At 31.8% G+C, this 17,941-nt stretch overlaps 1 protein-coding gene and 1 pseudogene across 1 annotated transcript; one reads left to right on the top strand and one right to left on the bottom strand.

Annotated features, from left to right (window-relative positions):
- Positions 1 to 1,257: 1,257 nt before the first annotated feature.
- Positions 1,258 to 2,632, top strand: LOC127266530 (uncharacterized). Its single transcript, XM_051296791.1, has one exon. The coding sequence runs from the start codon at positions 1,450 to 1,452 to the stop codon at positions 2,476 to 2,478; it is 1,029 nt and encodes a 342-aa protein (XP_051152748.1). The 5' UTR covers positions 1,258 to 1,449; the 3' UTR covers positions 2,479 to 2,632.
- Positions 2,633 to 12,772: 10,140 nt separating this feature from the next.
- On the bottom strand, positions 12,773 to 17,619 carry LOC127266477 (probable Histone-lysine N-methyltransferase ATXR5; annotated as a pseudogene).
- Positions 17,620 to 17,941: the final 322 nt, after the last annotated feature.

The following is a 17,941-nucleotide window of genomic DNA, read 5'->3' as shown; positions in this document are numbered from 1 at the left end:
TGATCATGTAACAATAAATTAATGTTGGATGAAATAATTTTTACCTATTTTATTTATTCATGATATTGTTTGCTATGTATATAATTTGATAAATTTATATTGACAATTTATTGTAGGCACCGAGTACGAGATCAAAGCTAGAGTTTGCAAGAAAAAATTTATTTTGTCGAATCCGGATTGCGACATACCAAATTGTAATAAAGTCTGTTTGCAAAATATCAAAGCACAAGGTATTCAAGGTCGATGTGTATTAAGTGATACGTGTGAATGTATTTATCGATGTAGCTAAGACATTTTAAATTTGTAATAATGAACTCTCAAGAAGAGCATTATTTCTAGCTGTAATAGAATTAAATAATAATAATAATAATAATAATAATAATCAAATTCTATTTTACTATGTTATCTATTAATCAACAATTATTATTATTATTGTTATTATTTATTTATTTATATTGTTATTGTTGTTGTTTCAAAATATTGCGGACATACCAGTTTATTAAAATCACATAATTACGAAAATTAAAACATCGAGTTTATTCACTAAATATTTTTCTACATAATACAATTTTTGATAAAATATTGTAAATTAAAATATCACAGCTTGAAATGAAAAAAAATTAATAATACTTCCTCCATCCTAGGAAATATGAGACTAGTACTGTAGATAAATTAGATAAAATATAATTAGTAAATAATTAAAAAGTGTATTAGTAAAAATAGTTATTGTATAATAAAAATAATTATAGATTAAGATTAATATAACTAAATAGTTTAATTAAAATTAAAAAAATTATAAAATATAAAATTAAAAATGTGATTAAAGTATATAAATATATTTTAAGTAAAAAAATAAAGAAATTAGATGAAAATAACGAAAATAAAAAATATAAACAAATTATATAAAAAATATTATTTAAATATTATTTTCTAACAATTCTATATTAATAAAAAAAGACATTCGTACAGTCAAAGCTAATTAAATAATTAGTTAAATGGTAGTATGATTTTTAATTATATAACAAAAAGCTGGTTATTCGTCTCCTTGACACCACACACAGTGCAACCGTGTCACTATAAAGCCCATCACCATTGTTTCTCCCGGAGGTCCTTGCTGTTACAACACCTTATAAATCTCCACCGTCCATTAATAAGATCAACGGTAGAGATCATTCTGGAGCAGAGACTCCCGGAGCTTGAAAGCTCCAAAGAGGTAGGGTTCATCTTGTCTTATTCGCTTACACCATCTCGTCTGGTTTCCACGTGCTGCTTGCGAACTCTACTCCTCCCTCACATTCTCCAATTCCTTCGATCAATCCCACTGCTGATCTCTCTTTGACCGGTATTTCTTGGGCTATCCATTTTCTGGAGAACTCCGCAGCTTCCTTGGTTTAATGTCATTTTTCCTCTCAAATTAGGGTTTTCAATTAGGGATTCCGATTCGGAAAAATGGTGATGGAGATAGTGCACGAAGAAATTGGGGAAGGTAGCGCACAATGCGCGAATCATCCGTACAGAAACAGCGGTTCGGGAGGGATTTGCGCTTTATGCTTACAGGAGAAGCTTGGAAAGCTCGTGTCGTCTTCCTTCCACACGGCGGTTTTCCCGTCGTCTCCGTCGTCGTCGTCGTCGCCGTCGTTTAGATCTGAATTTGGGGCTGGTCCTCAAGTCCCGGGCCTTGGGACGGCAAGTAAAGGCTCCAGGAGAGCGAAACTGCCGTTCGTTTCGGGTCGGAAGAAAAAGGGGAAAGATGGAGGGAGTTCAGATCCCGGCATTGTTTTTAAGAGAAGCAAATCGACAGCTACTCCGAGGAGAGGTATGCAGTTTCTGGACGAAGATTACAGCCCTAGCAGAAGGGGATTTTGGTCATTTCTTTACCTATCATCGTCGTCATCGAAGCGTTCGTCTGGTAGGAAGACTCTCAACAGCTTGAAGAAGATGAGCGTAAATCTAGCCAATGTGGGATCATCGTCAGGGTCGTCATCTGGTATGAAAAGGGAAGAGTTGGAAGGGAATGGGAATGGGAGGAGCCCTGAGGAGGCCGCCATGGCTGACAGGAAGGTCTCGAGATCCAGATCTGTTGGGTGTGGCAGCAGGAGCTTTTCCGGCGACTTTTTCGAGAGAATTTCGACTGGATTTGGCGATTGTACTTTGAGAAGAGTCGAATCACAGAGGGAAGGGAAGCATCTGCAGCAATCGAAGGCCACAAGCAGCAACTCTGGAAATGATTGCATCAAGGAAAGGGTTAGATCATGTGGTGGGATTTTCAGTGGATCATATTTGGTTGCATCTTCTTCGTCGATTTCCGGAGGTCATTTGAGGAGTAAGAGTAATTGGGGGTGGGCATTTGCAAGTCCAATGAGGGCTTTTGGGAAGCCATCATCATCATCTTCTTCTGCAAAAAGGGTTTCTTCCCAGAACAAGAATGCATCTCCAAATTTGGCTGCAATTCCTTCATTGCTCGCCGTCGGCGGCTGAATTGGCAGATACAATTTACAGGTTTTATCGAAGCCCTTGGTTGATGTTTGTTTATTGCTCTGTTTAATTAATTCTGTGTTAACTGATGTTGCTACATGTTTGCTACTTGCTATTTATGATGATGATGATGCTATAAAGTTGTTTGGTTTATCTACTCTGTATCTGCAATGTGTTTGGATTCACCATTGGTATATCTGTTACGATCTTGAGATCGTGACCGACACTCTGATTAATTAGGCAATAGCAACGATTATAAGGGGATCGAACGTGTTTTAGGAGCTTTAATTGGTGCCAATGCAATTCAAATGTTGGTTTAAACAAGAATCTTTCTCCATTTCATCATATGAATTGTTATCATGTTGTTGTTATATAAAGTGCATTTTTCTTGGATGATTTTGATGCAAAAAGGGTAGGTATTTTGGGGGGTGATTGTTGCACTTCATTGCATGGTTTTTGAGAAACTTTTGAAGGAAAAAAAGAGGGGTTGGAGATTGGGTGTTGGGATCCCACCTAGGTGTTTGGATCTCACTTTTTGATGTCTCAAATTGGACAATTCTTGGAAGTACTTTCTGTGGGACATTTTGGATGTCCTAAATATTATAAAAAGAAAGCTTATGAGGTCACATGGTAGTAGGGAAGAGATATGCCCTTTTGCAATCATTTATCAAAATTTTAAGTGATGGGGAAGAGATAAGGGGAAGGACCATACGAGTTTTAGTCAAAAGTGTTGCAAGTACATGCTATTGTGGATATGGACCTTTTCAAATAAACTTTAGAATAAGTATAAGATACAATGATTTAAGAAAATAAAAATTAATTGTTAATTTAGAATTAGATCCAGAGTTTTAACAAAGAGAATGGTGCATCTTAATGAAAATTTAGGGAACATAAATGTAATTCACCTTGGAATTTTTAAGTAATGTAATATGGAGAACAAATTGTCTAAAATTTTATTATGATGTGTTATGAAATGTGTGGTTGGTCTTATTGATTTACAGAAATTGATCACCATAAATCATTTGAATATTGACCTCATGTTCAAGATTTTGTTTACTATTCCTTCCAATTTTACATTTGTAATGTTTATTCAATTTCTTTCTTTCTTTTTTTCAATATATATATATATATATGTATATATTTACTATCTACTTATATCTAAAATATTATATATATATATATAAAATTTATGGGTGCGGATCTTAGGCTGATCCGGCCAAGTCAACCTAGTGTTGATTTAATCGGATCAACATAATTCATGCCCATAATCAATATATATTTATATATAAATACAACATATGTTGAATTATAATACAATATAGTATAAATATATATTGATTACCTGTTTAGCATAAGTTGAATCAGTTAAATCAACACCATACTAACTGACCGGATCATCAAGGGATCCATACCCAAAATTTAGTATCTAATATAAGTATAATATCCAACATATATATATGTACATTTTAAATTATATCATTTTCCAAACAATTACAACTACCAAAAGCTCTTAAAGTATATCTAAACACGCCAAAAGGTATCTGATAAAAAAAAAAAAAAAAAAAAAACTTTTAGGCAACGAATGTGGATTCTCACATTATTAAAGAAGAAAAAAAGAAAAAAAAAAAAAAAAAGCACGCCCTAATTAAGGTCCAACCACAATGTTACATGGTTTTTTGTTGCAAATTTAGTATGTCATAATTGTTAGATTGGCATAAAATATCAATATTTTCAAACGTAAGTTGTAACTAAGTTATTTTAAGTTTTATATTATTTTCTTTTGTTATTAGTACCACGACCTCATTGTGTGAGAGCCATTATAATAATCAAAGAAAAATCTTCCATTGATATTTTATTTATTATAATGGCTTATTTGATAGATACAATAATGTAGTCTCTAGTGAAATTCCTAATGAAAGTATATCTAGATATAGATCAATTTCAGTCTAAATAAATAATTAATTAATTAAATTCTCTTAAAGTTTATATATTATATATTATAATATTGTAATTGTACAGAAACTATAATTTAAGAATGATTAAACATCAAAAGTTTGAATCAAAGATGTCCCACTCACTAGGATCCTCTGTTGTTTGTTTTCTCTGGCCTGGCCTTGGATTGGATGTCCTTATCCTTATTAACATATATCTCCAAGAAACGACAAAGCACTACAAAATTTCAGGGAAAAAGGTTTTCAAACTACCAATAATGTGATTAATGGAAATATATATATACACATATAGTAGCCCATTTGGTCCAAAAGGGCCCTGTTTAGTAGGGACGTCAACGAGACGGGTTCGGAACGGGTTTTGCTGGCTTCGGGATACGCTCTGCTAGAAAATATTAGGAGTGTGTTTGAGAAAAAGCTTTTTGAAGAGCTTTTAGCTGTTTGATCGTAAAAAAACTAATTTCGAAAAGCTATTTGCCCAGAGCGTTTTGAAAGAATTTTTTCATTTTCATTTTGATTATTCTTTATTTACCCTTAAAACTTAATTATTTATTTTATACATATAAATATATTTTTATAGCCGTATTTATTAATTATTTTTAATATATTTAATTTATTAAATTATTTTTTTATTTTTGTAAATTTAAAATAATTACTATTATTAATTATTATATATAAATTATTTTATCTGTAAAATGTATAAATTTATTTATATATATTAAAATAATAATTAACATAATAAAAAAATATATACGAAAGATTTATTATTTTATATTTTACATAATTTTAATAAAAAATTATTATTTTTTAGTAAAAATAATTTTCTCAGATCTAAATAATAAAAATAAAAATAAATATTTTATAATATTTTTATAATTTTCAATAATTAATAACAAAAATTCTCATAAATTTCAAACCAAAATGAACAAAATTAAATATTTTAAAAAATAACATATCAATGTCTTTAATAGTCATTTTATATATAAATAGTTAACGTCAAACAGTTGTTTTAGCAAACACTCTAATACAAACCGCTAATTGAATCAACTAGTCAAGCCAGCTAATTGAATCAGCTCACTTCTAAAAGTTATCAGCTAATTGCCAAACGCACCCTAGAACCAAAGATCTGACCTGCCCCGCTTCAACTCAACTCCAGGACTCGTTCCGCCCGGAATCTTCCGGGTTTGGAGCCAACTCGACAAACTCATTTTTTTTTAAGAAAAAAATAAAATAAAATATTTTAAAAAATTTAATACTAAAAAAAGTATGTGTCAAAATACCAAAAAATTATAGTTCTAAATAAGAACAATCAATATTGACGATAGTCCGTAGTGATGGCGGTTAGCAGTAATTTCGATTATAAAGAGAATTTTAGAAGAAATAAATACCAAGATAAATTTAATTTAGAACTAAGGTTCTATTTTATATTTAATTTTTTTAAAAAATAAATAAATAATATAATTTATATTGTATTAAAATATAAATAAATTATAATAATTATTAAAATATCCAAGTTTGGATCCGAGTCCGAAATGGGGCTAGTTTATAGTAAAACTCGTAACCCGCCCTGAACCCGGCTGGATAACCCGTCATGAACAAAATTTTTTAGACCCAAACCCGCTCCATTAAAACTGATTCGAGGGGGCGAGGAGTCCGGGCTAATCCGCCCCATTTGACATCTTACTGTTTAGTGATGCTTAATCAACTAAAACTATAATTAGCAAAACTACAAAAGCAACCATGGTGATGATGTAAATGCAAGAAGTTGTGGGTGTTTTTTTTTTTTTTTTTTTCTAATTTTTTATACAAGGTTTTCAAATTTATTATTTGTACACTATATCTTTTTTTAATAAAAATATATTTACTTTTTTTCATATAATATCTCATTAAATATTAGTTTCATATTAAACTAAAACTAAAATTTTAGAATCAAAACGCAAAGAAACACACTCTGAAGAAGGGACATGACCCTTGATTTATGACTTGCGGATGACAACAATAATATTATAGAAAGACACGTTAGAAAAGACTGCGAATGTTGGAGATGATAACAACAACAACAACAATAATAATAATAATAATAATATACTGTACAATACCTTTTAGTTTGCTATATGATTGTAGATATTTATCCTGTTTGAATAACGATTGGAAAATTTGAAAATATGACTTGATTTAGGGTGAGTTGATGTTAATTAGTAAGAACAAATTTTAATGAAAAGAAACCGAATATAAGAAATGAGTCAATGCCAGAAAGTTTTTATTTTTATTTTTATTTTTTTTCCGACAAAATACAGTTGATGGAAAAATAAAATGACAAAAACTTTTCGAAACAACATGCTATCAAAGATACCGGCGAACATAGCAAAAGTAAAATTGCCAACAGAAGTATTGCGGGAGTTGGGAAATTTATAAAAATCAAGACAGCTTACAAGAAGATAAAAATTTATTGATTCAGTTCAATCAAAGTGATATATATATATATATACACAGTGTATTAGACGAGGCTGGACAAAACTGATGCTGAGGATCCGATGCCAATAAAACCTAAGTAACAATACAACAAAAAAAAAAAAAGGCCAAAAGCGTAGCATTCTTCAAACAAGAGCATAGCGAACATATTTAGGGTGTGTTTGTTTGGGGGATTGGATTTAATATCCACTATTCATCCCATTCCCCCCCCTAAAAAAAAACATCGAATCAAACACCTATTTTTCATTTTTTATATTATACTAAAAATCAATTTTACATTCAAAACATCACATCAACACCTATTTATATCACATCATACAACTATTTAAATTCAAAATTTTTACTATTCAAATCCCAACTCAAAATCCAAACCCTAAACAAACACACCCTTAGAGTAAAACACTAAGATGAAAATGATAGGGTGTGTTTGTTTATGGGTTTTAGTTTTTGGGTTTGGATTTTTAAATAATAAAAGGTTGAATTTAAATAGTTGTTTGATGTGATATAAATAGAGGTTGATGTGATATTTTGAATGAAATAAATTTTTAGCATAGTATAAAAAATAAAGTAATTGGTTGATTTGAAATTTTTAGAGGGAACAAAAATTTGAATAGTAATTGAAAATGAAAATTTTTAACCACAGTAATAACTAACTGCAGTTAAAATTCCTTACAGCTCGAATGTTTTGAATACCGATCGAAAAGCTTAGCCCCGACAAAGCACTACCATACCAAGCTGCACTTCTTTCGATCGATGATTTGCAGTCTTCTTGCAACCTTTTTAGATCTTCTCTAGCTTCTTCGGATCTTCTCATCGGAATCTAAGTTGAGAACAGATTTCTTTCTCCATCGCGACTCCTCTGTAATCAAATCAACACAACAGCATGCATTCAATAGCGTCGAAAAATCTTTTATTTGAAAATTTTAACAGAAGCAAGATATGAGCATGTGATATGGATTTACTTGATCTAAAGAATGGATCCTCTCTGCTGCAGTATATTGAGAATAGCTTCTTACAGTGATATGTTGCAGTTACTTGACACTCATCAATGACGTCGCTCCTCTTTGACCTGCGACGTGGATTTTTTCAGCTCGATAAAAAGGTCGCCGCCATTGGTTAGAAACTTCGCCAAAGCATGTCCACTGTAAAGTAATTAAGGGCAACATTTGAATTACAAGAACAATCTTTAAGCACCAAATGGTATGGACGAAGACCTTTAATAAAATCAGTTCAACATATATAATAAAAATAGACAACATATATTATATACAACATAAGGCCATCTTCAGTTTATAAATTCCATTTATACATTTTTAACTCTAAAAATATAGTTGCTACAATATTTTTACTTCAAAATTTTAACCATAACTTTATTTTTCACTAATATTATTCTAAAATTTTATTTTTTATATTATTTTAAACAATTTTCATATCTATAATTTACATTAATTTTTTTATAAAATTAAAAAAAAAACAAAAAATAATTTATAGCATTTTATTATAACACAATATATGTTAACGGATTTGGCATCTGTTGAAACAAATCGACCAAAATCCAACAACTCAGTGCCATTAATGACACTGGAATAGAGACGACCTAACATATTTATAGCATTTTATTATAACCATTGTGTTATGTAGAAGTATGACCATGCTGATTTGACCATAAATAATGCCGCAAATACTATAATAATAAAAAATTCTAGAAAACTCACACGGAATGTAAATACCATAATTGTAAAATATATAAATATATATTTTCCAAATATATCGCAAGACATGGGATGAAATAGTAGAGTATGGAGTGCACATCATAATACCCCGTTGCTTTAAAGTGAGACAAATCTCTGATAGATTTTGGCGATACAATATGTTGTCTATATAGTGCGCACACGGCTTCCATGCACAATGTGTCGTCCTCTTCGATCAAAGGCTTTCTGCATTTCGCTTCGAGAAGTAAATGTGATGTGTTGCGCACTTGTACAAGATTTATGGTTCGAGCCTTCTAGACCTGCCAAACCTCGATTATACATTTCTATAAAAAGATAATCGCGGCAAATAAAATGCTCATGCTTAATTTCTCTTATGTCTTTACAATTATTAATACAAATGGAACTAAACCAGTAATCGAAGGATCACCGATCACATATTTGCCTCATGTAGCCTCACATATCACATGAAAATTATTCCAATATCTTAGTGAGAAGACACTGTAAGAACATATGGTAAAGTTCTTTTCTTCCTACATTCCATAGAAAAACAAAATGTTCGAATTGCAGTACACACTAGAAAATCACAGTTTTGAGCCTAAAAAGTAGTAAGCAACATGAACTTGGTAGAAGTTTTGATTTAGAATAGACAATCATAATTTTTAACGACAGAATGAAATTATGAGACACAACAAACACTTTTTGAGACAAATTGATAAGAACAATATTGTTACATTTTACAGAAGTTTATATATTATTAATAATGAATTCAACCGCTATAAATAAAAGTGATACATACCAAATAATCTATATCATTAATAAAATATCTCTTAACATAGGTAGAGAAAAAAAGTCCGATTAAAGTTAAACAATAGAACTCTTAATTAAGGCTGGCAATTCGGGCCCACCCGATTTTTTTTTATACAGGGCCGGCCTGATTTGGTCCTAAATTGTGCGGTCCGTATGGCCCAAATTAATTTAAATTATTTTTTTTCTTTAGTTTTGAATTAATTTAAAAATATTTTTATCCAAATTATAGAAGGCTTTTACTATCAAGCCATGATCTGATTTTTGTTGTTATTTATCAGTTAAAAATTAATTTTGATAAGTTAGGCCGGGCTAGGCAACAGTCCGACCTTTTACGGGCTCAGTTCATTAGCGTGCCAGGGCAGGTAGAATCGGACAATTTTTGGGCCTATTTTTAATGCCGACCTTTTATGGGCTCAGTTCATTAGCGTGCCGGGGCAGGTAGAATCGGACAATTTTTGAGCCTATTTTTGAAGCCCAATGACATTTTTTTTTTAGTATGGGGTTCGAATCAAATTTTCAGATATGTGTCTATTTTTGCGGACTCTACTCTCAATATAATTAAAGTTTGGAAGTAGAGCTGTGAAGCAGGGCTCTCATGGCAATTAGAGTCTGAGGTTGTTTTGAACAGCAAGTTAAAATCTCAAACTAATGTACTAAAAAAAATTGTAGCTCTAATACAACGTAAGAATATGTAAACAAATATCGAATGTCAAGCAAGCAATATATAACAGGTAATATGAAGTAAGTCTTCAAATCCATCATCATCTAATACTTCATTTTTATTCTCTACCACAGCAAGTCAGCATCACAATTCTGTGGAGACTAGTCTATACCATCTGTCTCGATGTTCAAAGATGAGGCAAAATCCTCCTCCACTCTCGTAACTCTTGATTCCAAATGCTCAGCAGAATTAATCTTAGCAATCTCGAGATCCCTTAATAGTTTGACGAGCCTCCGAATTGCTTCGCTGGAGTTCAAATTGTTGTCGCCTCAGTTCTTCCTGAATTTCTGGCTCTTTAAATCCTCAATCTGTCTATTCTTTGCCTGAATTAGACTCTGCATTTCGTCGATCTTCTGTTTCATCTCAGAAAGTGTCGTGTTTTTGGAACTGATCAGTTTGTAATGATCCTCGCGAAGCTTAGCATACCTCATCGCACTTCTTTTTTCTCTGTCGATCGATAATTTGTAATCCTCACTCAACCTTTCGATCTTTTCTTTTGATTCCTCCCACTGCGTTGCTATACTGTGCAATTTTGCCTCTAAATCGGCCCTGTCGGAGCCCTCCATGGATGCAATGCAAGCAACTGAACTCTCTTGCTATGGAGATTGTATGTATAATGTATGTATATATAGGGGAAACCTTTGGAACTAGAACGATTCCAATTCTAATTTCAAATCCCGAAGGAGCGGGAGCCGAGAGACATCGAGAAGAGTGAACGACGGAGACTGAAAACGGAAGTTATGCGTGTTTGGATCATTTATAATCTTTTTTATTACTTTATATATGAATAAATACTCTTTACAAGAAATCGATTGATGTGGGTTAATATTAATAAGTCATTATCTTTAATACTCAATTCAGTCTCATATATATTTATCCATTTATTTTTTGGGATGTAATAAAAATAAATATAAAAAAAATAAATATGATACAATATGTAATAATATTTGTAAAAAAGAATTGAGATAAATCAAAACAAAAAAATTAATAGATTGTTAAGAAAAAATTATATTATATAAAATTTTATTTTTTATAAAATAATATATATGTATTGTATATATTTTATTAAATTATTATTATTAAAATAATCAAATAATTATTTTATTGTTGCTTTGTCCGGCTATAAGTGTGATTCACGCTTTTTAAAATTTAAAAAAATATATATAAAAAAAAGGAAAAAATCAGTCTCTCAACACCTTAGGCCTTAGAGCCGCAGTGATTGCCCCCTACACATGAATGTGGCGCCTAAATCACTATGCACAGTATCTATACACTAGTTTTGGCCAAAGCGCAACCAAAGGAAATACACTTTTAGTATTCTAGAAAAAAAATTTAGTAAAATTATATTAAAAAGATTAATTTTAAAACTAAAAAAATAAATAAAATTTGGGGGCTAGGGTTGCCCCCATCGAGCTCCTCCTTAGGTCCGCCACTCCAGGTCCAGATGTTGCATTCACCTGATGTTGTTATACCACTCTTACAGAGTTACAATATAATTGGTATTTTGTGGATTAGTTAGTAGTTACAAACATAGTTCTTTGTTTTTTTTTTTTCATTCATATGATTGGGAACTGCCACAAAATCTCATACTACATAGCATGTTACATTTCCAATCAGCATAAGAATGAGTGTTACTAAGCAAGAATTATATACAAAGGAAGTGAGCACATTCTTGAATGACGAAGAAAGTCACATTTAGAACATACAAATGACTTGACTAAAACCATCGTAATGTCATACAACCACTACAAAAAAAATAATATATTTTTAACGAAAATTTCATTTTTAAAATTCTCGTAGCTAATGCAATTTATCTCTACTTCCGTCTCTACTGTCATTAGTAATGAAAAAAATAGATTCAAGGAAAAAAAAAAAATTCGTTACAAAAAATTTTATTTACTTGTAACGAACACAAGAACCAAATCAAAGAGTTTCTACAAATACACTTTCTTACAACTTACTTCAATGAACACAAGCACAAAACCTATCACATATCATCGCATTCTCACAATTGAATTGAAGCACAAGGAACCAATTCTTGTATAAAGATCATGTAAAGCCTCCAAATTAAGCAAAAGATAAATGAATATATATATATATATATATGTATATGTATAAAACTTATGTAATAAAGCCAAACTACCTTGTTAGACCTCAAAATACTTGTCTACTACACTTTAGTGCGCTATGACAAATCCACGGGTTGATGATTCTGCCTCGAACATTTTGCCATTAGTCTAAAAATTCTTCGATACCCTCAAGAATCTTGCTAATACAGATTCACTACGTTAGCACGAAACGCACAAAAGAATGCACAAATGCCTAGCAAACTCACCGAGTAAGTGAATCGCGATGAAAAAAAAAAAACATTAGTTTCTAAAAACAAGAAGATACATAAAGATTCAACCAACCAACACAGCAATGAAAGTTTCGATTTATATCAATAGCGATGCACTCGAGCGCTTGAGCACGCGAGCGCCAAATACATTTGCTCGGCACCATGAGGTTCTTGGTGCCACTTAAACACACAACAAACAAACAATCCACAATAATACAATCCAACACAAGCACAAGGAAGGACAGACAAATTTGTATCTTGTTTCTTCAGATAAAAAAAAAAAAAAAAAAAAAAAAAAAAAAAAAAAAAAAAAAAAAAAAAAAAAATTACGACAACTTGTGGCCATTGTAATCATAGTACAGCCTCTCGCCTTTGGCAATATCCCGCGCCGCAACGAGAATAACCCTGCACTCACCATTCACATCGTACCTCAGGCACTTGATATTCACTTTCTTCTTACTTTCCCTGCAGGTACAGAGTGAGATCAGTTCGAGTTAGCGTTTGAGAACCAAGAAGAAAAAATCGATAAAAAAAAATGCAGAATGCCTACCGAGTTGAATTGTTTATGCCGCTAATGAAGGTGAGAATGTTCCCGTGCTTATCGGGACAAATTACAAGGCTTTCGACAAAATTGGTCGCAGAAATGAGGGTCATCATGCTATCAGAATCGTCGCGAAACTGGTTCTTGAAGTAGTCGACGTTCCCTGCATATTCGCCAATTAGGGTCATGTCCTTTATATGGCCATCAGCTTGGACAACATACCTGCAGACTAAAATTAATTAAATTTCCAATCTAGTATATATCTAACAATATAATTAACGGAATCAAAATATCGAGCAAATCAATCATTCGCGAGTACCCTTCGACTTCATCATGCGTTTCAAGAAGAGGCGGAAACTTTCCTCTTTTGTTCATAGCTTTGCACAGCTCCAACGTCGCGATATCTTCCCTTGAAAGAATCTGATTGTAAAAAGCACAAATGATGCATTCAACGGTCGATGTAGTTAAAGACTTAGTTCGATAAAAATTGCACAAGATATGATATATTCTCACTAAACCTGAATTCCTCCTCCCTTTTTGAACTTGGCTTGATTTTCTGATCTGTCGGCCATGCCAGGCACATATGTCAGCTCGTTGCAGAATTCCATGCCGTGAGCTCGCAAAGCCTCGTCATGAGATCCTAACTGTACCGTCTTGGTGGATCCTTTGTAGGAACAAATGGCAGCGATCTTCTTCGTCGCTTTTGAACCACCAATGTATGGCTACGCCGGCGACGCTTTTTAGAATCTACAACAATAAAGGGAAAATAATTATGTTATCCATCTAGAAGCAGAGAAACGACAAAGCAAAATTCAACACAACTGAATTAACGAACAGAGAAACAACAAAGCAAAAGTCAGCACAACTGAATTAGAGAAACATTACCATATTTATGGTGATTTAATTCTTTTGATGTCGGCTTTTTAAAGAAAGCAACAAAAATCTATCACTTTTTCGAGACTTGCCAAAAAATTAGAGCATCAACTCTAACTAAAGACAAGTATTCCTTAATTATAGCCAACACATGCTTCATTAAACATGTTTTGTCATCTATGTTGTCGATTTCCTAATATTCACGCGACAAAAAAGAATCTAACTAACGACCATTGATTTTTCGCCATCTACTATAAATTGTTCAAATATCGCCTTGGATTATGCTCTTTATGTCGCGAAATGTTCTAATTCAGTGCAAGTCTTTCGCACTAATAGGCGATCGATATTCTAACAATTACAACCTCATGTACTTACCAAGCTAATCCAAATCTTACAAGAAGCATAATCAATCTACTCAAAAGTATAAAAAGGTAATGCCTACCTTATGTTTCAAAAGTTTCTTCTAAGATATCAAGTATGAATTTCTTAGAACATACACCCAAGAATGACAATTGTTGCCTTAGTACTGTAATAAAAGCTTGATAGTCATTCTCTTTTGCAAGTATTTAAAATCATGAGACAATTTTTTCAAGAAAAAAACTACTATACATAGATTGCATCAAAACTATTTGCTCTTGAGAGTTAAAATAGGTATCGAGGTATAGTTGAACTTATAAATAGTATTTCTTCATGTAGAGAAATTTTCTATTGACAATGGACACACAAAATCCTAATTAAGGGATGTCTTTAAACACTACAAATATATTGGTAGGAGTATATATATATATATATATAAACCAAAACTTTGAGTTACATGTCAAAGCCAATATTTCCGACTCAGCCTAAATTAATTTTTTTTTACTGCAAGAAGCCTCCATATATATTATTTACATAGTTATCAAAAAGATATTTTCGTTTCCTTTTAACTAAAAAATTTACTGTTTTTTTTTACTAAGATATCAATTATTGTTATTTTTATTAAAATTTATGTCCGGTCAAATTATATCATGTCAAATAAGCACGCGTTTACAACATAAGAGAGTATTATTTATTTTTTCAAATATAAAAGAATTAATTAAAAAAAATTCAGTATGACCTTCTCCTCAACACCACCAGAAAATCCACAATGACAACTCCCGCAGCGGCGGCGGGCGACGACGGCGGTTTTCCTCTGTTTTTTCTGCTTGCGTTTGTCTTCCCTACTCTATGGATTGAGCCTCGAAATGCGGCAATAAGTTGGGTTTGGAAAGAAGAAGAGAGAGCGAAGCCAGAAGAAGCAGAGAGAGAAGAAAAACGAGGCGTCTATTATTCATCGTCTGCACAAGGGGCAATCGATTTTGGAGGTTCGAAATTAAAGTCACTGTACGCAAACTATTTCGACTCTGCCTTCTAGACTGAAAAAAAGGGACAAAAAGAACTTCTACACTAGACGTGAGCCATTGTCGCTGCTTTTAGCTCTACCTCTCTTAAGTTGGGCCTGCTTGTCTGAGCACTTGGAAACTAGGTTAAAAATTATTTGACATAAATTAAATCAATATGAAATTCAATATATCTAAGTATAAATAATTCTCTTATGAAATTTTAATTATTCTATCCATTCACATAAAAATTCTAGTTTTTTTTTTTTAAAAAAATAATTATCAAAGCAAAATCAAACTACTATTATATCTATATATATTTGTAAAGAATGAGCTATTTGGTGCAATGTTTAAGGTATTAACGCCTTATGAATGTTGCCTAGAACCTATCTTGAGTGACTTTCTTGATTGACCTAATTTACAGCCCGTAGTGGCGAATCAGCCTTCGAACATCAGGAGCTGAAAGTAACTATTTTTATTAATTTGACACTGTTGTTTTTTTTTTTTTTTTTCAGTAATAACAAACGAAAAGAATAAAAAATAAAGATATAAAAAGATTATAACATTAGGGTGTGTTTCTTTTTTGAAGATGTTTCGAAAAGATTGGATTTGAAATTTAAAATGAGTTTGAAATTTTATGTTTCTTTTAGATTATAAGTTTAGTTTGGATTTTGGAGTTTTGATTAGTATTGATTTGATAGAAAAATTTATAAAAATAGTAATAGCGTAATTTGAGTATTAAGTTGTATTAATTATAAATAAATATTTATATTTTATTTATCAATTTATATTATATAAAATTTTATTCTTTATAAAATAATATATTGTATATATTTTCTAAAATAATAATTATTATAATTATAATCAAATAATTATTTTATTGTACTTTTGCATGTATCTGTTTGTAATTTTTATGTTTTAATTTTTTTTATAAAAAAGAGTCCGTTGTCGGCACCCTAAGCTGTAGGCTGCCGCAGTGATCGTCCCTTACACATGAATCTTGCATCCAAACTACTTTGCATAGTATCATTATATATAGTAGTTTTGGCCAAAGTTGACCAAAGGAAATACACCCATAATATTTTAGAAAAAAAAATTAGTTACATTAAGAAAATAAATAAAATTTGGGGCTAGGGAGCTATTGCCCCCGTCGAGCTCCTCCTTAGATCTGCCACTGCAGGCCCGGGAGTTGCATTCACCTTTATATCACACTTTACAGGGTTACAATATAATTGGAATTGAGTGGATTAGTTAGTACTTACAAACATAGTCCATTGTTTTTTTCTTCCTTCGTATGATTGGGAACTGCCACAAAATCTCATACTACATAGAAATTTACATTTCCAATCAGCATAAGAATGAGTGTTACTAAGCAAGAAAGCTATATACAAAGGAAGTGAGCTCATTCTTGAATCACAAAGAAAGTCACATTTAGAATATAAGAATGAATTGATTAAAACCATTATGTCATACAACCACTACGAAAAAAAAAAAAAAAAAAAAAATCTGTAACATAAATTTCCTGTTTAAAATTCACTTAGCTAAAGCAATCTATTTCTAATTTTGTTTCTCTATTGTCATTAGTAATGAAAATTCACTTAGCTAAAGCAATCTATTTCTAATTTTGTTTCTCTATTGTCATTAGTAATGAAAATTCACTTAGCTAAAGCAATCTATTTTTAATTTTGTTTCTCTATTGTCATTAGTAATGAAAAAAATGGATTCAAAGATAAAAAAATTTCGTTACAAAAAATATTATTTTTCTTCTTGTAATGAACACAAGAACCAAACCAAAGAGTTTCTACAAAACAAATTTGTCTACACTTTCTTAGAACTTACACTTCAATGAACAAAAACACAACACCTATAACATCACATGTCATCTCATTCTCACAATTCAATTGAAGCACACTTAACCAAATCTTGTATAAAGATCATGAAAAGCCTCCAAATTAGGCAAAAGATAAATACAAATATATATATGTATAAAACTTATGTAATAAAGCCAATTACCTTCTTAAACCTCAAAAGAATTGTCTACGACCCTTTAGCGCGTTCTGACAAATCCACGGGTTGAATGATTCCGCCTCGAATATTTCGCCATCAGTCAAAAGATTATTCGATACCCTCGAGAATCCTGTTAATAGAGTTTCACTACGTTAGCACAAAACACACAAAAGAATCCACAAATGCCTAGCAAACTCCCCGAATAAGTGAATAGCGATGAAAAAAAAAAAACATTAGTTTCTAAAAACAAGAAGATACATAAAGATTCAACCAACCAACAGAGCAATGAAAGTTTCGATTTACATCAATGGCGATGCGCTCGAGCGCTTGAGCACGCGAGCACCAAATACATTTGCTCGGCACCATGAGGTTCTTGGTGCCACTTAAACACACAACAAACAAACAAGCCACAATAATACAATCCAACACAAGCACAAGGAAGGACAGACAAATTTGTATATTGTTCCTTCAAATAAACAAAAAAATAAAATAAAAATTACGACAACCACGAAACTTAGACAAAATTATGAGTCGGATAGGTGTGTTCGTGGCCGTTGTAATCATAGTACAGCCTCTCGCCTTTGGTGATATCCCGCGCCACAACAAGAATAACCCTGCACTCACAATTCACATCGTACCTCAGGCACTTGATATTCACTTTCTTCTTACTTTCCCTGCAGGTACAGAG

This window comes from Andrographis paniculata, unplaced genomic scaffold (assembly GCF_009805555.1).
Source record: "Andrographis paniculata isolate CXL003 unplaced genomic scaffold, ASM980555v1 Contig76END, whole genome shotgun sequence".
In the NCBI taxonomy this organism is placed as follows: Eukaryota; Viridiplantae; Streptophyta; class Magnoliopsida; order Lamiales; family Acanthaceae; genus Andrographis; species Andrographis paniculata.
The sequence above is the reverse complement of the archived record's forward strand: the minus strand, read 5'-3'. Positions and strand labels throughout refer to the sequence as shown.